This window comes from Phyllobates terribilis, unplaced genomic scaffold, assembly GCF_046119375.1.
Source record: "Phyllobates terribilis strain yellow unplaced genomic scaffold, ASM4611937v1 Scaffold_9__5_contigs__length_417890890, whole genome shotgun sequence".
In the NCBI taxonomy this organism is placed as follows: Eukaryota; Metazoa; Chordata; class Amphibia; order Anura; family Dendrobatidae; genus Phyllobates; species Phyllobates terribilis.
The window spans coordinates 163,660,198-163,684,005 of NW_027362769.1; the positions used below are offsets into that span (position 1 = coordinate 163,660,198).

At 40.0% G+C, this 23,808-nt stretch overlaps 1 protein-coding gene across 1 annotated transcript in view; it reads right to left on the bottom strand.

Annotated features, from left to right (window-relative positions):
• THSD7B (thrombospondin type 1 domain containing 7B) overlaps positions 1 to 23,808 on the bottom strand; it is a 760,515-nt gene that overhangs the window by 346,740 nt on the left and 389,967 nt on the right. Inside the window, exons 8-10 of the mRNA XM_073647255.1 lie at positions 7,358 to 7,546; positions 6,397 to 6,631; positions 5,881 to 5,996 (exon numbers count right to left, since the gene is read on the bottom strand). Coding sequence (XP_073503356.1) covers positions 5,881 to 5,996; positions 6,397 to 6,631; positions 7,358 to 7,546 — 540 coding nt within the window. The remainder of the gene's footprint in view (positions 1 to 5,880; positions 5,997 to 6,396; positions 6,632 to 7,357; positions 7,547 to 23,808) is intronic.

Consider the following 23,808-nt stretch of genomic DNA (forward strand, 5'->3'; position numbering starts at 1 on the left):
CTCTGGCTAAGGATTAGGGCCCTCCACCAGCTTGGGATCCGGTACCCTTGTGCCAACTCTTCACCCTCTGATCTAATTTTGGGTTCTTGGAGTTCCCTCTTCTCCCCCTCTGGGTCCTTCTTTCTCCTCTCTCTCTCTCTCTCTTGGCCTTGGAGCTGGCTGAGCTGCTCTGCTTCTCTGACTCAACTCTGACAGACTGACCCTGATCTAAGATGGTTCCCACCTTATATACTCCCTCTATGTGTGAGCTCAGGTGACCAGCACCCAATGAGCTCCTAGCTTTACCCAGGCTGCTCCCCCTATCTGCCCCTACACTACTGGGATGTTCCACCCCCCTCCCACTCCAGCCAGGAACAGACACTGTCGTACCTGCACATAAACTGGTGGGAGTACCGTCGGTCTGTTCCCCGGAAATGGGATGTGTGTAGTGCATGCAGCTAACTGAGCTCAGCTCCACACTCCATCCTTACCCGGGAGTGGAATATCACACCTCTGGGTTGAGGTGCAATACCCCTGTAGCAGCCGAATCCTCAGGGTGCTACAATAATACTGCCCCCTATGTACAAGAAAATAGCTACTATAAAACTGCTCCCTATGTACAAGAATATAACTACTATAATACTGCCTCTATGTACAAGAATATAACTACTATAATACTGCCCCCTATGTGCAAGAATATAACTACTATAATACTGCTCCTATGTACAGGAATATAACTACTATAATGCTGCTCCTATGTACAAGAATATAACTACTATAATACTGCTTCTATGTACAAGAATATAACTACTATAATACTGCCCCCTATGTACAAGAATATAACTACTATAATACTGCTCCTATGTACAAGAATATAACTACTATAATACTGCCCCCTATGTACAAGAATATAACTACTATAATACTACTCCTATGTACAAGAATATAACTACTATAATACTGCTCCTATGTCAAAGAATATAACTACTATAATACTGCCCCTATGTACAAGAATATAACTACTATAATACTGCCTCCTATGTACAAGAATATAACTACTATAATACTGCTCCTATGTACAAGAATATAACTACTATAATACTGCCCCCTATGTACAAGAATATAACTACTATAATACTGCTCCTATGTACAAGAATATAACTACTATAATACTGCTCCTATGTACAAGAATATAACTACTATAATACTGCTCCTATGTACAAGAATATAATTACTATAATACTGCCTCCTATGTACAAGAATATAACTACAATAATACTTCTCCTATGTACAAGAATATAACTACTATAATACTGCCCCTGTATACAAGAATATAACTACTATAATACTACCCCTATGTACAAGAATATAACTACTATAATACTGCTCCTATGTACAAGAATATAACTACTATAATACTGCTCCCTATATACAAGAATATAACTACTATAATACTGCCCCCTATGTACAAGAATATAACTACTATAATACTGCTTCTATGTATAAGAATATAACTACTATAATACAGCTCCCTATGTACAAGAATATAACTACTATAATACTGCTCCTATGTACAAGACTATAACTACTATAATATTGCCCCAATGTACAAGAATATAACTACTATAATACTGCCCCTATGTACAAGAATATAACTACTATAATACTGCCCCCTATGTACAAGAAAATAGCTACTATAATACTGCTCCTATGTACAAGAATATAACTACTATAATACTGCCCCCTATGTACAAGAATATAACTACTATAAAACTGCTCCCTATGTACAAGAATATAACTACTATAATACTGCCTCTATGTACAAGAATATAACTACTATAATACTGCCCCCTATGTGCAAGAATATAACTACTATAATACTGCTCCTATGTACAGGAATATAACTACTATAATGCTGCTCCTATGTACAAGAATATAACTACTATAATACTGCTTCTATGTACAAGAATATAACTACTATAATACTGCCCCCTATGTACAAGAATATAACTACTATAATACTGCTCCTATGTACAAGAATATAACTACTATAATACTGCCCCCTATGTACAAGAATATAACTACTATAATACTGCTCCTATGTACAAGAATATAACTACTATAATACTGCTCCTATGTCAAAGAATATAACTACTATAATACTGCCCCTATGTACAAGAATATAACTACTATAATACTGCCTCCTATGTACAAGAATATAACTACTATAATACTGCTCCTATGTACAAGAATCTAACTACTATAATACTGCCCCCTATGTACAAGAATATAACTACTATAATACTGCTCCTATGTACAAGAATATAACTACTATAATACTGCTCCTATGTACAAGAATATAACTACTATAATACTGCTCCTATGTACAAGAATATAACTACTATAATACTGCCTCCTATGTACAAGAATATAACTACAATAATACTGCTCCTATGTACAAGAATATAACTACTATAATACTGCCCCTGTATACAAGAATATAACTACTATAATACTACCCCCTATGTACAAGAATATAACTACTATAATACTGCTCCTATGTACAAGAATATAACTACTATAATACTGCTCCCTATATACAAGAATATAACTACTATAATACTGCCCCCTATGTACAAGAATATAACTACTATAATACTGCTTCTATGTATAAGAATATAACTACTATAATACTGCTCCCTATGTACAAGAATATAACTACTATAATACTGCTCCTATGTACAAGACTATAACTACTATAATATTGCCCCTATGTACAAGAATATAACTACTATAATACTGCCCCTATGTACAAGAATATAACTACTATAATACTGCCCCCTATGTACAAGAAAATAGCTACTATAATACTGCTCCTATGTACAAGAATATAACTACTATAATACTGCCCCCTATGTACAAGAATATAACTACTATAAAACTGCTCCCTATGTACAAGAATATAACTACTATAATACTGCCTCTATGTACAAGAATATAACTACTATAATACTGCCCCCTATGTGCAAGAATATAACTACTATAATACTGCTCCTATGTACAGGAATATAACTACTATAATGCTGCTCCTATGTACAAGAATATAACTACTATAATACTGCTCCTATGTACAAGAATATAACTACTATAATACTGCTCCTATGTCAAAGAATATAACTACTATAATACTGCCCCTATGTACAAGAATATAACTACTATAATACTGCCTCCTATGTACAAGAATATAACTACTATAATACTGCTCCTATGTACAAGAATATAACTACTATAATACTGCCCCCTATGTACAAGAATATAACTACTATAATACTGCTCCTATGTACAAGAATATAACTACTATAATACTGATCCTATGTACAAGAATATAACTACTATAATACTGCCTCCTATGTACAAGAATATAACTACAATAATACTGCTCCTATGTACAAGAATATAACTACTATAATACTGCCCCTGTATACAAGAATATAACTACTATAATACTACCCCCTATGTACAAGAATATAACTACTATAATACTGCTCCTATGTACAAGAATATAACTACTATAATACTGCTCCCTATATACAAGAATATAACTACTATAATACTGCCCCCTATGTACAAGAATATAACTACTATAATACTGCTTCTATGTATAAGAATATAACTACTATAATACTGCTCCCTATGTACAAGAATATAACTACTATAATACTGCTCCTATGTACAAGACTATAACTACTATAATATTGCCCCTATGTACAAGAATATAACTACTATAATATTGCCCCTATGTACAAGAATATAACTACTATAATACTGCCCCCTATGTACAAGAATATAACTACTATAATACTGACTCTATGTACAAGAATATAACTACTATAATACTGCTCCCTATATACAAGAATATAACTACTATAATATTGCCCCTATGTACAAGAATATAACTACTATAATATTGCCCCTATGTACAAGAATATAACTACTATAATATTGCCCCTATGTACAAGAATATAACTACTATAATACTGCCCCCTATGTACAAGAATATAACTACTATAATACTGCCCCTATGTACAAGAATATAACTACTATAATACTGCCTCCTATGTACAAGAATATAACTACTATAATACTGCTCCTATGTACAAGAATATAACTACTATAATACTGCCCCCTATGTACAAGAATATAACTACTATAATACTGCTCCTATGTACAAGAATATAACTACTATAATACTGATCCTATGTACAAGAATATAACTACTATAATACTGCCTCCTATGTACAAGAATATATCTACAATAATACTGCTCCTATGTACAAGAATATAACTACTATAATACTGCCCCTGTATACAAGAATATAACTACTATAATACTACCCCCTATGTACAAGAATATAACTACTATAATACTGCTCCTATGTACAAGAATATAACTACTATAATACTGCTCCCTATATACAAGAATATAACTACTATAATACTGCCCCCTATGTACAAGAATATAACTACTATAATACTGCTTCTATGTATAAGAATATAACTACTATAATACTGCTCCCTATGTACAAGAATATAACTACTATAATACTGCTCCTATGTACAAGACTATAACTACTATAATATTGCCCCTATGTACAAGAATATAACTACTATAATATTGCCCCTATGTACAAGAATATAACTACTATAATACTGCCCCCTATGTACAAGAATATAACTACTATAATACTGACTCTATGTACAAGAATATAACTACTATAATACTGCTCCCTATATACAAGAATATAACTACTATAATATTGCCCCTATGTACAAGAATATAACTACTATAATATTGCCCCTATGTACAAGAATATAACTACTATAATATTGCCCCTATGTACAAGAATATAACTACTATAATACTGCCCCCTATGTACAAGAATATAACTACTATAATGCTGCCCCCTATGTACAAGAATATAACTACTAAAATACTGCTCCTATGTACAAGAATATAACTACTATAATACTGCTCCTATGTACAAGAATATAACTACTATAATACTGCCCCCTGTGTACAGAATATAACTACTATAATACTGCTCCTATATACAAGAATATAACTACTATAATACTGCTCCCTATGTACAAGAATATAACTACTATAATACTGCTCCTATGTACAAGAATATAACTACTATAATACTGCTCCTATGTACAAATGTACAAGAATATAACTACTATAATACTGCCTCTATGTACAAGAATATAACTACTATAATACTGCTCCTATGTACAAGAATATAACTACTATAATACTGCTCCTATGTACAAATGTACAAGAATATAACTACTATAATATTGCCCCTATGTACAAGAATATAACTACTATAATATTGCCCCTATGTACAAGAATATAACTACTATAATATTGCCCCTATGTACAAGAATATAACTACTATAATACTGCCCCCTATGTACAAGAATATAACTACTATAATGCTGCCCCCTATGTACAAGAATATAACTACTAAAATACTGCTCCTATGTACAAGAATATAACTACTATAATACTGCTCCTATGTACAAGAATATAACTACTATAATACTGCCCCCTGTGTACAGAATATAACTACTATAATACTGCTCCTATATACAAGAATATAACTACTATAATACTGCTCCCTATGTACAAGAATATAACTACTATAATACTGCTCCTATGTACAAGAATATAACTACTATAATACTGCTCCTATGTACAAATGTACAAGAATATAACTACTATAATACTGCCTCTATGTACAAGAATATAGCGACTATAATACTGCCCCTGTATACAAGAATATAACTGCTATAAAGCTGACCATTACAAAATCTGCTATAGAAACATATACTCACCAGGCTGACATGCTTTAGGGCACGGAGTCCAGTCACTAAATAAAGTCACAATACAATCCTTAGCACAAGGCAAAGTGCAGGACCGAAATGTTTCTGGTTTTGTAGATTCTGGGCATCTAAAAAGTATAAAAGAAGCCAAATGTTAAAGCTAGATTCTCAAGATTCCTATCTGTCTATCTGTCTATCTGTCTGTCTATCTGTCTATCTGTCTATCTGTCTATCTATCTGTCTATCTGTCTGTCTGTCTGTCTATCATAAGCTCCCCCTAGTGGTGATGCAGGAACATATAATTTAATTGTATGATGAGATGGACGGTATCAGGAGCCCCCACTCTTCTCCTTATGTCCATCCTCAGTGTTCTCTGCCCCTTCACATTTAGTAAATCTGCTCACATCTTAATCAAAAAATGAAATCTCCAGTATAAACGCCTTACACACAGATAATGAATTTCTTTGTAAACATTGTAAACAAGTTTTTGAGGTTTTTTTTGCATTCCATTAACATTTAGCAAATGACCTTTTGTTGGTGACTTGGCCTCCGTGGCTCTTCATACAGGAGACTCTCCGGCTTTGCACCCCCAGGCCACATGCAGCCTCGCTGTTCCAGCCGATGGTGGCGTTAGCTCGTGTTATCTTTACGTCTGCCGCGCACGGTTCCCATGGTGATGCCTCCCAGTAAAATGTCGAGCAGGGATGGTCGTTGCACAATCGATACTCATACAAGGCTTGGTTTGAAGGACAGAGCTTTCCACCTGCAGCGGACGAGGAATGAGATCATTGTGTTACGTAGATTAGAATGCAGCAGATTCCATCGTGTCTGTGAATTCCAGTTTAAGCCAAAAAATGTATTTTGGAAGAATTCCTTTAAATCGTCCTTTTTAAAGTTGCAACTCTCAGAAAAACTCCTCTCCTTCTACCTTAAAGTGCAAACTTTCCAACTATTCAAAAGCATTTGGTGGCTGCCAAATCTTTCCAAAACTTCCTTTCTGGGAGGTTATGGAAGGATTTGGTGGTCCCCTGGTGTTCCAGGTTCCAGGGGGGGACACATATTCAAAATTGCCCAAACATACATTTAAGGGACGTCGACAAGACAAAAACGGGTGTTCACGATGCATGGCTGGAAAAAAAGAGGGCATGGCTAGGGAAAAATGTTAACCCATAAAGTTATTCTGAAAAGTTTGCCATGTAAGCTGTAATGGAACACCACAGAGGAGGGTCCGCCACCCAGGACCACCTTCTGGAGAGCCACTAAAGATGGAAATACACTTTGGATAACTATGTTCTCAACTAATGGCTAAACTTTTTGACCCCCTCGGTATTCATGTAGGTTCTCCTTGGTCAATCATGACTGTTTTCCTAATAGGCAATGGTATTAATAACTGCCAAAGGACCTGCTATTTTGATATTCATCATGCCTGACACTTCTTCCCTCGACGTGCACACAGGTGCCCATTCGCAGAGCACTGCTGGACACACACCTTCTCCAGGGTAGGCGAGGATTGACCTGGTTCTGCTTTGCTTCCCTTCTGCATTTTTAGTAGAACACGACCTGGAGCACGGCGACCAGTCCGACCATTCGCTGATGACACAGTCCAGACTGCAGGGCACCTTACATACCAGCTGCACGGGGGGCTCATCCACGCACAGTTCCGAGGAGACAGGAAAGCCTGCAGTAGAATAGAGACTTTAGCGTCCTCTGTAGCCGCCATCGGTCATCAGATGACAACTACCTCTGCAATAACAGTATCATTCCTTCTGCCATAGTCACACTCAGAGGGTAACATTTACATAGAAACAGGAAAAACAAAATCAGGATTAATATTTCTGTAGGTTCTAATGGAAATTCACTGAGTTCTACCATAAGAATATGTTCCTTACAAAGTTTTCCAGGATGGAAAATCCGCAGCGGATTACAGTCCCAGCATTGTGCATGAGATTTTACAAAATCTCATCCAGAAATTCTGCAGCGGAAGTTGATCTCTGCTGTGGATTTTACATCCAGAGAATTTTTACAACAAAAGCCCCACAATTACAGTTGGTGTGTTCTTGTGACTGCAGATTTTTTAGTGCTAAAACTGTCAAATTCGAGGCACCGTTTTTTTCATTGGGAATTTTCTCAGCAGCGTGTGGATGAGATTTCATGCACAATGCTGTAATCCGCAGCAGATTTTCTGGATACAATATCCGTTGTGTATCCGTCCCACATGCTCGTACCCTTATGGGTGGTCACTAACACATTGGGAAATTACCGACCCTGGTAACGTTGGTTTGGGAGATACCGGCCAGAATGAATAGGGCAGGTGGAAAATAGCTGCTGATCGTGCACATGTCCCAGCAGGTATCTGCCGGCGCACATATCATCATGCAGAATTGCATCAGCATTGGCAGACAAGCCTTTTAAATTAAAATGTATGCAACATACACTTATGTTCTGTGAGGGGTTGCCTACAACGGTCTGCCTCCAAGAGAGGGGAGGAAACAGTCTATAGAATATTGAGATGCAAATAGGTACACAGAAATGCACTTTTTAATTAAATTCCTATAGTGTTAATATGTCACTTCCCCTTTAAATTCCATTCTGCCTTATATCCACCATTGCTGTGAGTTTCCACTATGAAATATGCATGGGCTCGGATCTGCTGTTTGTTGGGAAACTGCGTGTTGTTCCAGACTGTGATCAATCTGCATGGACAGAACATGCCGGCTTCTGGGGTAATTGAATTGTTGCTGTTCTGTCTTCTACCTTTCTGAGTTATTCTTAGAACTGTAACTTTCTAAATTTAATGCTGGGAATAAATGCAGAGACTCACAGTGAAAGATCTATGGATAGAAAAAATGTGTGATGTTGTTTTTCCATCCTGCTGCTAAACTAAAACTACAGCTCCTATTGAAGTGAATGTGATCTGAGCTGCAGTACCCAAGAATGACCACTAGGGTGCTGTGCTGTTTTAGCTCTGTCCACTGTTTACTTTCAGGACCTGCAAACAGCTGATCAGTGGGTGTTCTGGGTGTTGAATTCCCACTGACCTGATACTGATTACCTATCCTAAGGATTGGTTGTGAATATCTAAGTCGTGGACAACCCCTTTAATTACTGGATAAATGAAAATTTCGGGCACTTTATTCAAATACTTTGGAGAATTTATTAAGACTGATATACGACTCCATTACTCTCATTTGTCCAAAATGTAACGTCAGACACTTCAAAATGCTGAACACAACATGATCTGTTGCGGCATATAACCGCCAGATAAGAAGAGACTCCAACACGTATATATTAAAATATACCAAATTTTATTTTATTAATTACAATAATAAAAATAATTCATGAAAAAGAAAGGGTAAAATAACTCCAAAACAAGGGTTGGAAACACAGCAATAATTCCTTCTAGCTCAGTGGAATGCAAAACAACAGTCAAATTATATCTGAAGGAGGTTCCTAAAATTAAAGGGAAACTCCTGACATAATAAAACTGCCAATCCACTTAAATAAGCTGGCCCAGGATGGGTGGTATGGGTGCTATCAAAATTATATGCAAGTGCAAGAAGATATAGACCCCACTCACTAATCCTGTGAATAATTATTCCTAGGAGATGAATAGAACTGATCCACACGTAGTAAAGAGACTTCTAAAGCAAAAATAAAGGGTAATATATTCCTAATAGTGCGGTAGATCAGGAAATTCTAGGAATTCTCTGCATTCTTCCACAGTGTTCTGATGTGCAGGCTTTCCGGCGCACCAGAACACTACAGAACAGTGCAGAGACAAACGGGCCGGGAGGAAACAAAGGGCTCCTGATCTGAGCGTCGCATTGCGCATGCGCAGGAAATGAGTTAGACTGGTGCACGTCACAGGGCCCTGTGACGTGAAGGGGAGGGGGGGAACATGCTAAATAAGCAGATAGGCGGGGATTTATGGCGTCCGGGGGACACCAAGTATGTGAAAACAGATTTTATAAAACTCCATTTCACTGCAAGCAAACCTCTACTATGGGCCATACAGGTAAGTATAGATTCAGTTTTCTATAACCTGTGTGACCATAGTAGAGGTCTCAAATCTCCCAGGGCGTGACAGATTCCCTTTAATGAACCTAATTGCAAAAATGATTTTTAGTCCTAAATATATGCATTTAAGTTTTAAAAAAATTGTACCAACAGTGACCATTTCCTTTAATTTTTTGATCACTGAAAACATAAATTGTTGGAATTTATAGGAAGTGATGGGGGGGTCTTTGTCACTCTACAGGAAGTGGTGGATGAGCCTTTGTCACGCTACAAGAAGTGGTGGGTGGGTCTTTATGTCTACATGAAGTGATAAGTGGGTCATTTCTCTACAGGAAGTGGTGGGTGAGTCTGTCTCTTTACAGGAAGTGGTAGGTGAGTCTGTCTCTCTACAGGAAGTGGTGGGTGAGTCTGTCTCTCTACAGGAAGTGGTGGGTGAGTCTGTCTCTCTACAGGAAGTGGTGGCTTAGTCTGCCTCTCTACAGGAAGTGGTGGGTGAGTCTGTCTCTCTACAGGAAGTGGTGGGTGAGTCTGTCTCTCTACAGGAAGTGGTGGGTGGGTCTTTATGTCTACAGGAAGTGATAAGTGGGTAATTTCTCTACAGGAAGTGGTGGGTGAGTCTTTGTCTCTCTACAGGAAGTGGTAGGTGAGTCTTTGTCTCTCTACAGGAAGTGATTGGTGAGTCATTGTCTCTCTACAGGAAATGATGGGTGGGTCCTTGTCTCTCTACAGGAAGTGGTGGGTGAGTCTGTCTCTTTACAGGAAGTGGTGGCTTAGTCTGCCTCTCTACAGGAAGTGGTGGGTGAGTCTGTCTCTCTACAGGAAGTGGTGGGTGAGTCTGTCTCTCTACAGGAAGTGGTGGGTGGGTCTTTATGTCTACAGGAAGTGATAAGTGGGTAATTTCTCTACAGGAAGTGGTGGGTGAGTCTTTGTCTCTCTACAGGAAGTGGTAGGTGAGTCTTTGTCTCTCTACAGGAAGTGATTGGTGAGTCATTGTCTCTCTACAGGAAATGATGGGTGGGTCCTTGTCTCTCTACAGGAAGTGGTGGGTGAGTTTGTCTCTTTACAGGAAGTGGTGGCTTAGTCTGTCTCTCTACAGGAAGTGGTGGGTGAGTCTGTCTCTCTACAGGAAGTGGTAGGTGAGTCTGTGTCTCTCTACAGGAAGAGATGAGTGGGTCATTATCTCTCTACAGGAAGTTGTGGGTGGGTTTTTGTCTACAGGAAGAGGTGGTGAGTCTTTTTCACTCTACAGGAAGTGGAAGGCAGGTCTTTGTATCTACAGCATGTGGTGGGTCTTTGTCTCTCTACAGGAAGTGATGGGTGGGTCTTTGTCTCTGCAGAAGGTTGGGCAGATCTATGTCTCTCTGTTGCTATCTCCTCTCTTGTCTGTGAAGAAATGCAAGAGCGCAATAGATCCTTATCCAGGTTAAAAGTGTGATGAATAAAGGTAAAATCGCTCATGTTGTAAGGTTGTGTGAGACACAACACTTAAAGAGCCTAAAGATCAGATGCAGAAGCTTCCATAAAATATTAATAAAGGTAACTGGATTGGAAGTGTTCCTGCGCTCTCTAGAATTATGACACTAGTAATAGTAGATAAATAATTATCCTACTATAACTCGTGTCATAATTCCAGAGAGCGCAGGAACACTTCCAATCCGGTTACCTCTCTCGCCTGTCAAGAATACAGGTATATTAAAGATGTGAGAGCAGTTTGGAGCAGGCAAGCCACTGGACAATGGCAGGAGCAATGCATACTAGGAAGCGAGGAAAAGTAAGTTCCAGCACCTATAGTGCTGGCAAAATGCATATAAAAAGCGAACACCCTACTTAAAAAACTATGGATGGAAAATTACAGATTATGAGAATTCAGACAATTTCTGGACATATTAGACTGGTATGTACTCCAGAAGCAGTTTTACCTTATTGTGGGGGATAAGAGCATCAAGACCATGCTTCTCTGCAGATTTTGTATGAATGGACAGGTGCACTATAATGATTACAGAGTGCCCATTAATGGTATGTATGTACCATAACAGTCTGCAGGACATGACCTTGCTGAGAAGCGTATGCAATGGCGAAAAAAACAATTTGTAACTTCACATAGCATTACAGCCTGAATGGAAGGGGAGGCATCTACAGAGGGTGCAATCATATATAATCGCCTCCCTCTCTTGAGTAAAATACACACTAACCATACTGTGCCGACATATGCTGCCATCTCAGCAGAACGCAGCAGAGAACACTTACATCAGTAGGGAAATAAGCCTGAAAGATTGTTAACAAAGCAGACATAAGCGTGGAGAGGAGAGCTGCGTGCCAAAAACGACAGCTCATTATCCAATACAGAGACACGACAACAATCCTTTATGTGTTCACATAAGATCGTTATACCTGCGGCTCATACAAGAATGATGGTTTCACATATCAAAGAATAGCTGGGGCAACTGCAAAACTAGCAATCCCATAATACAGCAACCATCACTGGAATCACTTCCTTTTAGCAAAGGGGAATTTTCCATGATTCCTGATACACCCATATAATATTTTCTGCAGGTGTGTGAACAAGTTGCAACTTTTGTAGTTTGTTGACCAATATTTTCAGCATTTTTAAGATCTTCTCTACTTGTTGTCAGCAATTGAAAATATTCCTGAAAAGATTCAGCTGAGGAAAACCTGAAGCTTCTCACAAGCACAAGTTCCCTAGTCTGTGGCTTTCTGTGAGATACAATGTATCCGACATGAATATCTCTCTTTGCTACAATGTATCAATGCAGATCAAATGCACTCACTGTAAAATCTGGAAGACTGGATGCAATTGTAGCAAACAATCATCTGTGAGAATTAGTAAATTTGGAAACTTTTTCAGTCTCTGGATATAAAGAAGAAAGTTTCCAGCAAGCGGAGATCTTGAAAATTAAACACAAAGTACATTTAGAAAGACATAGAACAGAATAGACTTTAATTCTCTGCCTTCATGTGGCGGACAGTCGTTGTTTAGCCAGCAGCTCCTACTTGATATTGCATAAATGATTATCCTGGGAAACCTCTTTAAATTAGGTTTTCAAAAATATATGTGAACAAGGATGCTCCCAATCACTGACAGCAAGGAGAGATCTGGAAATTGATAATGGATGGAAACAAAATTGCAGGTGTTCATTGCTTGGCTCTCTTTATGCGCAGAGTACAGAATAAAACAGCTTGCAGTAGTACTATCACTATATAATAAAATGCTGCATTTTAGGAAACCCCCCCTGAAATAGAGCTAAACTCTACAGATGAAAACAAGGAATTGCTATACTGGCAGTTCCACCAGAAAGTTTATATTGCAAGTAGTGGTGATTAAAAATCTCCAATCGTATCTTCTGTTTGAATATCGAATAGCTTTAGTATAATTGATGTCTCTGTTAAATGGACATTTGTTTGATTCATATAGTTTATAATTTGCTCAATCTTGAGCCAAAATAATTTGATATGATTAGAATGTAGCCAGATATGTAAATAAATCCCTACTTCTTTTTCACATCTCCAGTATACTGAAGAACATTAAGGATTAATTCTATGTAAAAGTTCAGGTGTTGTTTACTAGTGATGAGCGAGCGTGGTCGTTTAACCCTTTAAACGAGCACGCTTGGCTACTCGCCGAGTAGTTTCAGCGTGCTCGACATTTCAGTTTTAGCCGCCATGGCTGCATGTGTCGCGGCTGTTACACAGCTGTGACACATGTAGGGATTGCCTGTTTGTCAGCAATTCAGCGGCTTCCACTGCCGTCACATCGACAGAGCTGCAGCTTCTCTTGCACTTGCTTTGTTGATGGAGCGTGACTGCCAATGTCGTGCTGTTAGGCGGCTCCCCACTGCCTAGCTGCGGGGAGCCAGTTGTCAGCATGACATCTGTAGTCAAGCCATGTCAAAAGGGCAGACCTGGAAGAAGAAAAGCTTCTCTGTTGACATGGAGCAGCTCAATTGCCGGCAGGAGCAGTCTATGACCGCTCTGACCCGATGCTGGGTAGACCAGTTAGGTAACTAGCAACGACCTGTCAGTTTTTAAGCCCATAGTAAGGGAAAAAAAGTCCTGGACAACTCCTGTGTAAGTTTGCAAATAGAGAGGCTTAGGAAGAGGTGATATATTAATTATACCTCTTCAAAAAGGATTGGAATCCTTTAGAATATCAAAAAGTATTAGATTGTTCATTATTATTCAGTGTTACATTGAAAATATCAAAATGTATTATTATTAAAACTTTTATAGCGGCTATAACCTCCCCCCTTACTTTTCCTACTATCAATGTGGACAAAGTATTAATTGTGAGATATTGGAAAGACAATAGAACACCATGTATTAAGAAATGGCTTAATGAAATATGTGAAAGAATTGAAAAAAAGGAGCAATAATAGTGGAGAGGTTAGATAAGAAAATCCAAATTTTGAACAGATGGTTTTCTTTTTTAGACTCAAACATCCTGGATTATTTACTTTTTATTATATTCTCATGAGACAAAATTTGCTAGAAACATCTCATGAAGAACATCGCCTTTTTACTTTGGCCATATGTAATAATAATATACTAGATGTGAGTTTATCTTTCCTTTCCTTTTTAATTCAGTTACTGTTTAAGTGGTTATATATTTTTCCTTTTTGCTTACTAAAAGGTTGACAAATATTATACATATGTTGTTCTTAGTTTCTCTAGGAATGTCTTGTTTATTTGTTTTATAAAGAAATTAAAAATATGCAAAAAATAAATCTCCAGCCATTTTGTGTCTACAGCTTCAACGCAGACTTATTTTTGGCCATGGTTACAGACTATAAACAATCCCTGTGTAGTTTGATTCTGCAGTCATGTGTAGTAGAGCGAGTGGGTGTTATGCTAGTGTAGCTACTCACTCGGGATAATAGGTAAATCTAAAATACTGGAACTGAACCTGCCGGATCCTGTACAGACTAGAGATCCTGATCCCGCATTCCCAAGTGGTTCCTGCTTGAGCAGAGATCGCCCTAACCACAGACTAAAACATGGCGGCTCAAACCTATGCTGCTTGAAAGGCCATCAAGCATGTTCTTCCTAAAGAATCGGAGGACAGAGCAGAGTGTGAATTAACTACAAAAGAGAACGAGTGCTGAAAAAGGTAAAGATCACAGAGTGAGCAAAACAAGCCACCAAATACAAAATAAAGTATAACGTAAAGTAAATATACAGCCTACTTCCTAAAAAGAAACAGAAGGTAGGTGCGCAATAAAAAACAGAAACAGCAAGGAGAAAAACCCTAGCTGGAATTTCACTGACTGGCTTTAAGCTACAGCACAGTGGCTGAACATACACAAGAGACTATCACCAGCAGGAAATACCAGCAGGGGGACAGAAATAAAGCCGCACCCAAAAGGTGATAAGGCAGACAAATGAAACCACCTGTGCTATGCTAAACAGACTGCAGACAGAATAACAGGACCTAAACACCTGGAGAAAAGGTGTCTGCTGTGGCTTGGTGGACACAGAAGCAGACCACAAAACACAGGCTCAATGGTTCGAACCCAGAAGCATGATAGTGGGATATCACAACTGCAGGTTTTGCATGTAGTGTCACATCCGATGTGTTGGTGAGCTGTAGATTAGTGTTACCTGCTTCCCACATTAATAACATTTGATTGCAGGAATCCCCACTCAAAATCAGAAAACCATTGGAGGAGGTGCAATGTTTGCAATCCCTAAAAGCAGAATCAGAGCTGGAATGACTTCTCAGGTGCTGGGTGTTAGAAATCCGGTGTCAAACTGGAGGATAGCTTAGAAAATTTTTCAGCAACTCGTAGCTCTGCAAAGATTTTGGCGTACCCCCAAGCTTAGATAACTTTTTGAAAAGTTGATGGAGCTTGCTTGAGATGGGGCTCTAACAATTTCACAAAAGTGGGGTACACTAGGACGGAAAAGTACTCCAGTCCAACTGTCATACATTTCTTTCAGTGGGCATGGCAGCTAAATGATGCACCAAATTAATTAAGAAGCACTCCCTTTATTGAAACTGGAGTGCAAAACGCCAGTCTTGATGAATCAAGGGCCTCTGTTTGACCAGATCAGTTCGATGTAGGGCAGGAAAGTAACTCTTTTGTCAATGAGCTAAACCCCACAGTAAGGCCGGTTTCACACGTCCGAAGATGTCCCCTGCTGTAATCCTCTGACTGATGACACCGGGGAGAATGACCCGCTCCAGCAAGTGGGGCCCGGAGCTGCGCTGAGCTCACTGAGTGACGGACACCGCTCCTGAGTTTAGTGCAGCTCCGGGGCCCGCTCGCTGGAGCGGCTCATTCTCCCCGGCATCAGCGGTCAGAGGATTACAGCGGGGGACACTTAGGACATGAGAGTATAAGGATTTTATTATTTTAATCTTATTTTTACACAGGTACACTGCGGAAGAAGACTACTAATACTCTCATCATTGTCCCTGCTGGTGCTGATCACATCGCCGGCAGAGAACCATGATGAGGGCAGTGTTCAGCACCCTGCGCTTGGGAACAGTGCTAACGGTACACTGATTCCCAGACGGCGGTCCATGTCACACTGATGACACACTGATGTCATCCGTGTGTGTTCAGCGTGAGACACTTTTGCGGACCGTGCATCCACAAAAAACGGACATGTCAGAGTGTGGAGCAAATGGACATATGGTCCGTGGAAACACACTGACATGTGCGTAGACCCATAGATTTGAATGGGTCTACGTGTGTCAGTGTCTCCGGTACATGTGGAAATCGCCACCAGTCGTACAGGAAACACGGACGTGTGAAAGAGGCCTTACACAGATTTTCTTCAGTCATTGACACCAGTTTATCTGCACTGATACATTGTAACAAGCCCAGCATTTGTGTGAGCAGGAGGAGGTTTCAGCCCATAAATATTATTATTATATAATAGGAAGCAAATATTTAGAAAATTGCAATGAAAGACAAAGTGTATAAGAAAGTGACAGAACTTTTCTTTGCATTTAGCTGTCACATTGTATCTTTTCTCCCCTGGATCCAAGTTCTGACTCAGTTGGACACATCTGCACATACAAAGTCTTTCATCTTCTAGACTTATTTATTAGATACAACGGTGTGATGGTTCAGAAGGTTAAACTATCCCTTGTGCCGACTCATGCAATTTCATGATCTTCCCTATCCTGCTTCTGCCAACATAAATTTTATGCAGCGTTCAAGGACTCTCATCTTCATCTGCTTCCACAAAAGAAACAGCAGCAAGAAATCTGCTTGAAGCAGAACAAATTCGCTGATAGCAATAGAAATGACCCATTATAATATTCACCAGCACTTACTTGGCAGTACTATTTAAAGTTGGGGTGCACAACCTGCATCCGAGGGGCCACATGCGGCGCTGAATACCTTTCTGTCTGGCCCTCAATTGTATGGTCACAGGCACGATTGACAGTGTCTGGCGGCTGTTCACATGGATAGGTATGGTAACTATTAATGGTGCACTGTGTGTCCATATCTGTGACCATGTCATCGTCTAGGTAGATGAAGTAAAGAAGTGTCCGTGCTGCCATAATCATTGGAGATGTAAAAATAACTTCCAGCAATAGCAACTTGTCGATGATTTAATTGTAGCAATTTTAGGTTTTTCATATTGCAGCCAAGACGACTAAGGCTGCAATAAACAGCAGATTTGCTGATCACAAGGTGACTATATTCACTTTAATGGTGCAATTGTGTGGTCTTCGGCCACACTTTATGAGTCCCATCAATGAAACAATTACAAGGCTTTGTAAAGCCCGGTGAGAATGGAGCACTAAACACCACTCCATTCTTCCTCCATGGACCTGCTGGAGATAGCCAAGCACTGTCCTCAGTGTTCTCCAGTAGGGATGAGCCATGGATGATCAGGTTCCACCAAACTTTAGTTCAAAGTTCGGTTCGGGTACCAGAACTCTATCCAAACTTGAACCCGAACCTCATACAAGTCAAAGGGGATCCAAACTTTGATGCTTTTAAAGGTCTCTCTCTCGGAACACTGAACACTAAAACAAACTTCTGGGAGAAGTCCGTGTTCGGAGTCGAGCACCAGACATTGGGTGTCCGGTATGAACCCTAAACTTTCCAGCTCGGGTTCGCTCATCTCTATTCTCCAGCAGTCCTATGAGGCCGAATTAACCAGTAGTGCCCATGTGCAGCCAGGACCTCATTCTGGCATTTCATATCCATGTCCTATGAATAGGTGCAGGTTAACATGGTGGGACAACCATCACAGGACCAAAGCTCATGCCCCATCAGAATGGCGCAGTGGCTGCACATCCACACCACTGATACATTCATTCTCTATTGGACTGCCAGAAAAAGTTGGGTGCTATTCCATGGAAAATGAATGGAGTGATGCCACGAGGGTGCAACTACCTCTCCTGTACAACAGGAATGGGGATCTAAAATTCCCTGTTGTACAGGAGAGGTAGCTGCACCACCCGCAGTGGAGATCCCTGAGATCAGATCCCTCATAATCTGCATGGAGTTTTAGTAATGGAAATAACCCTTTAAAATACATGATCACCGTCAGTTTAGGAGGAGAATATAAAGACCTATGTTATTAGAAGAGTCCGCTGCAGTCGTGCTCCATTTTTCCTTCCTCCTAAGTGACTATTAATCCCTTGAATGCATAAAACATGAGCGCTGAGCGGCTCTTCTAGATTCACAAAAGGAAAACCACCATCATCTTTATTTTATCCAAACACGTCGCCATAAACGAAAGAGCCGTCATCTATAATACATCGTTTATTCTCTGCCCTCCAATTCCAGGCGGTGCTCCCAAAATATATCCAAAATGATATCTAAGAACTTAGCGCAGCAGAACAGTAGTGCGATCCCCTCATCTATTATTCAGATGATTGCCAAATGTGGAAAATGATGAAACCCGCTGAGGATGCCAATCTCTCAGGCCAAAAATATATGTATTTGCAGCTGGGTCCGTGTTTGCTTCATTCTTATGCAGGTCGTAATTATTTCTCAGCTACATGGATATTGTGCATGTTTCAGGGTTGACTGAGTGCGATTTACTTAAAGGGGTATTCCAGTTTCAGCGAAAATACAGGTTCTTCATCGTAAGAATGAAACAAATAATGCTCTGTATCAATTTCTTAATTATTTTAAAACCTCTGCTGGCTGTCAGTGAATATGAACCTTTAATTATATAAATCTGTCCCTGGTGATGTGATGATCATGTGGGGTCAGGAGTATCTTCAGCTACAGAACAATAACTGCAAAATGTGTAACAGGAGCCTCCACCTAAAATGTGACCATTTTTAATTCTGGCAGTGGCGTCCCATCCTTGTCTGGCATCCCGACCACTTCTCCTGGCCACCGCTATGTGTGGACGACAGAAGTCAAGATGAATTGTTTGGAGTGTGGTCTAATGCGCTGAGCCCGCTCCTTGCCCAGCGGGTGCCAGCTGTTTTACACAGCAGACATCAATTGTGCAATTTGAGCTAGCTCTGATTGCACCAGTTTAACCCCTTAGATGCAATGGTAAAGAGTGACCATGGGACATCAAAACCTCATCATGAGAACTTAGCCTTACTGACCCGAAAGAAGCCCCGATGCTGTAATCACTTTAGATGGTAGGATAGACATGGGACCGAGCCACGGACCTGTGCGAGCAGCACGTTTTCATGACAGTTTTTCATATCCTCAATGTAAACCATGACGTTTCCATTTTCACACAGCAAGCAGACATTGTGAACATGGTAGAAGAAAAAGTACTATATGAAATTCCTTTATTCTTAGTTTGTGATAAGAAACTAAAATTACAGCGCCTAAGCTGGAGGAGGAAGCGGCAGGCGACCCAAGGTTTATATTTCGCCTTCAGCCCTTTAAAAAATATCATCCGAACTAATAAATATTTCAGTGTGAAAAAATGTAAAATATTAGCTGGATTTCATCCCCGTTCAGCAGTCCTGCATTGGTTGGGTCCCCGGAGAGGAGCCTCATTAGGAAAGTTTAGCTTCGGCTTATTGCAGTTTTACGGCTTTGTTCCTGTTTATGGTTTTTTAATGATTATCCTATTTTTTTTTTATATTAGAATAACGCATTGCACAAAACATTAACCTTCCACAATACAACACATGGAAAGCCTCATACACTATTAGAAACTAATGAGGCCCGATAAGGGTGTCTGCAACTGTGGAGAAACTATTGTGGAATTATTACTAAATATCATATTTCCTAATAATATGGTAATAGGGGGCGCTGTTGTGCACAGCGCCAATCAATGATTTCACATGGGCATGGGAAAACGTTTCCCCTATCAGCAATTAAGCTGCTGTTCTTCATGCTTTAGACTTGGTTCAGACTGGCGTATTTCAAGGTACGTATATGGGCCACAATGCCCGGGCTGACCTCAGGTCTCCCGGCCTGAAGTTACAGTCTCATATGTGTCCATGAGTTTGTAGGATCTGTGGAAGACCAACATCTATAGGGCACACTTGCCAACTGTTACAGCCAGTTGTGGGATTGATATTGCGCTGCCGAAAATTTCTACAAATGACACACATCTTTTTGATGCCACGCACTTTCCACATTTATACACCATCTCCTTAAGGAGACTGTCCAGGTTTGGCCCAAAAATCATGGATTCTCCGGGCAGTGATGTGACCGCAAATATTCTATATTCATACTTCTGGCCACATTCCAACTAAACATGCACAGCCACACTCAATTCACTTGTATTGAGCAACACCGTGCACGTCTAGTCGGAATGTGTCCGAGAAAATGCAAAACACATACTTGCTGCCACATGACAACCCCAGTGTCGGCACCGAAGAATCCTGACAGTGCACTATGGAGGATTCACATGTCTGCAGTCACACACATAGAGTGACTGCAAATTTTTGTGCCAAACCTAGACAACCCCTTTAAAACACCGCTCACTGCCCTCAAATGCACACTTGGACATTTGTGCACCGTCTGATGACAGTACATACCTATTTCAAACACAAAACCTTTCCAACGAGCTGATTTTCCTAAAAGTTTCTGAATTCTTTAGCTGCGACCATTTTTGGCAATTCTTACAGGAGATTATGGAAATTTCCTCTTTGCCTGGAAGCCAGAGTACACACAGGGGTTACAGTTGTACCCTGGCTCTGTAGCCCACATGAGAAGACCAATACTATTTTAGACCTATAATAGGGGCCCTGTTGGAGAATTTTCATTGGGGCCCATGAGCCGCATGTTACGCTACTACTTCCGGACATTGCAGTAAAGTTGCTAAGCATGGTGTTGTTAGAGCAAGGAAGGGGTTAATGTCTTCAGCCTGTCGAATCTCACAGTCAGGCTATGTTCACACGATAATATTTTTGGCCTCGGTGTTGTCTGCAAAAATAACTGACAGCGCTCGGACCAATGTTATTCAATATGGCTGTTCAGATGACAGTTTTACTTTTTACATGGACTGAATGGGAAAAACTATTTCAGCGCGCTGATTGCTTTTGGATTTTGGATGAGACTCGCCTATTCAAGTCTATGGGCGCATAAAAAAAAAACAGACGCCGTATGGATCAACTATATGGCATCCAATCTTTACATATAAATTGCAATTTTTTAACATAGGAAACTGCATTTGTTTTTGTACATTTTATAGGGGGGGGTGTCCAGGGCTATTTTTTTTTTTACTCTGGGGGTAAGAACTAACAGGTAGGTAGCTGCTAACTGACCGCCTGTTCAACCCAGCGCTGGCTCAGCACGGTCACTGTCCGCTCCTGCCAGCAGTTCAGCTGCTCGTCAACAAAGCAGATCTTCTTCAAGGCTGTTTCGTCACTGCGGAGTGACTGCTGACGCCATGCTAATTGACCGCTGGCTCCCCGCAGTTAGGCAGTGGGGAGCCGGCTGTCAATCGGCATGATGTCGGCAATCACACCCCGTCAACAGAGCAAAAGAGAAGCCACTGCTCTATCAACGTGACGTCAGCAGAAGCCGCTGAATCGCCGGCAGGAATGGTCTCTGACCGTTATGTGCAGAGATCGGCCTCGGGCACAATATGCAGGTAATTAGCAACTATCTGACTGTTCGTGTTTAGGCCCTTAGCAAAAAAAATGAAAACATTAGTCCTGTATAGTCCTTCTAATAACTGCTGCTGTATAAAAGTGGACGAACGGATGACCATACACATGAAGAACCATCCGTTTTTACTGGATGAAAATCGCATAAATTATTTTATACACTCGTGTGAACTTCGCTTAATGGTGTGGTAGTTCTAGTGGGAGAGCAAAAAGAAAAAACTGCTGAGGGGTGAGATTAAGCTGAGTGAACTCAAGGTGTGCCTTCTACTTATTATGCAGCATCAATTCTGCTATTTGCTATCATGTAAGAAACACCTAAATTTAAGTATGTGACGTCTATATTCATGAAGCCTATAAATATACGAACACTCCGGCAAGACCCTGGAGATTGTGGAAAACCACAAGCCTGTGTATTTCTTCTGTTCTCGTCAACTGAATCACAGAAAAGTGTTTTTTTTACTCTAAAAGTGTATAGGAAATGTACTGGAATACAATATATATGGAAATATACTGTAATTGCTCCATGGGAGCTATATGTAAATGAGATCTCTCCCAAAGGAAAGACCGCTTCCTTGCTAGTACTTGATTTAACTATCACCCTGGAAGTGGACGCTGTCTTTTCTTCTCCTTCGCTTCCTTGCTAGTGTCACCTGTTGAGGTAGTTACCTTGTACCGACCCTTTTCTTAAAGCTGCATGAAGGATATCACATTCAATCAGCCAAACTCTTTTCTGCACTGCTGAGGGGCAAGTCCCCTGAAACAGCTGTCTGCAGATGGTTGTCTGGTTTGGCTAATATCCCTGGTCATGTTGCAAGGGTCTAAGATTGACTTGCGGGGGGTATGTGCCGCTATTATGTGACACTTTCAAGGTAGTTTTCCTTCCCCTTGGAGAGAAGCAATTTGCACGCAGTCTTGAAGATACATTTTTAATGGTTTTGTGTCTGCAGCTCCTATGTAAATCTATACATCTCCGTGCTAACAGAAAACAAACCCTGTAAAGTCTGATCTTACAGCCATACTTGCTTACATCCTTTCTCCACTTTTTCCTAAATTTCTTCGCAAAGGGTCAGATGTCAGCCAGTGTAGCTGCAAAATCAGACTTTGCAAGGTTTGCTTGTAGTCTGTTACCGTGGAGACACATAGATCTTCATGGAAGCTGTAGCCAAAAACATTCTAATAAAAAAAGAGATTTTTTTTTTTAATTTTTTTTTTAAAGACGGAATTTCATTTTAGGTTTCATACCCTCCATATAATAACAATGGCAGAAGATATTTTATGTATTTAGCGCTTTCTGAGTACAGGACATAAAATCACTGACTCTTACACAGAGGGAACGCTTACCGGCCACAAGAGCGGGTTTTATTCTGCTATTAAATCTCATAAGATTAATTTCTCAGAGTCGCTCTGCTACTTTATCCTGACGTTAATTGGACAGAAAAAAAATCATTTGGTTCCAGTGAACATTTACTACCGGGAATAAACATGATTTTCTTCTTTTAGGCTGAAGCTGCACACGGACTTGTACTAGATGACCGTTTTAGAATAGAATACACCATCAATTTTGAATTGGTGGAGGTCCGACTTCCAGCGACCCCACAGATCAGGTGACTGTAACAGTCCTGGTCCAGTGGATGAGCTGCAATACCAGACGCAACCACTACCGAAAGTATGGCGCTATGCCTGCTAAACAATGTGGGTGATCAGTGGGATCAGTTCAGAAAACCTTTAGTCATTAGCCGATCCCTATTAGATATGTAGTTGCAGTTCTTTGTGATCAGCCATTTCAGGTTAAAAACAACTATTACACTCATTAATGAAACCAAGAAACTGAATTCCAGAAAATACCATTCCTCACATTCTCTACTTTGTTATACAAGTGCTTCTCACTCAGTTCT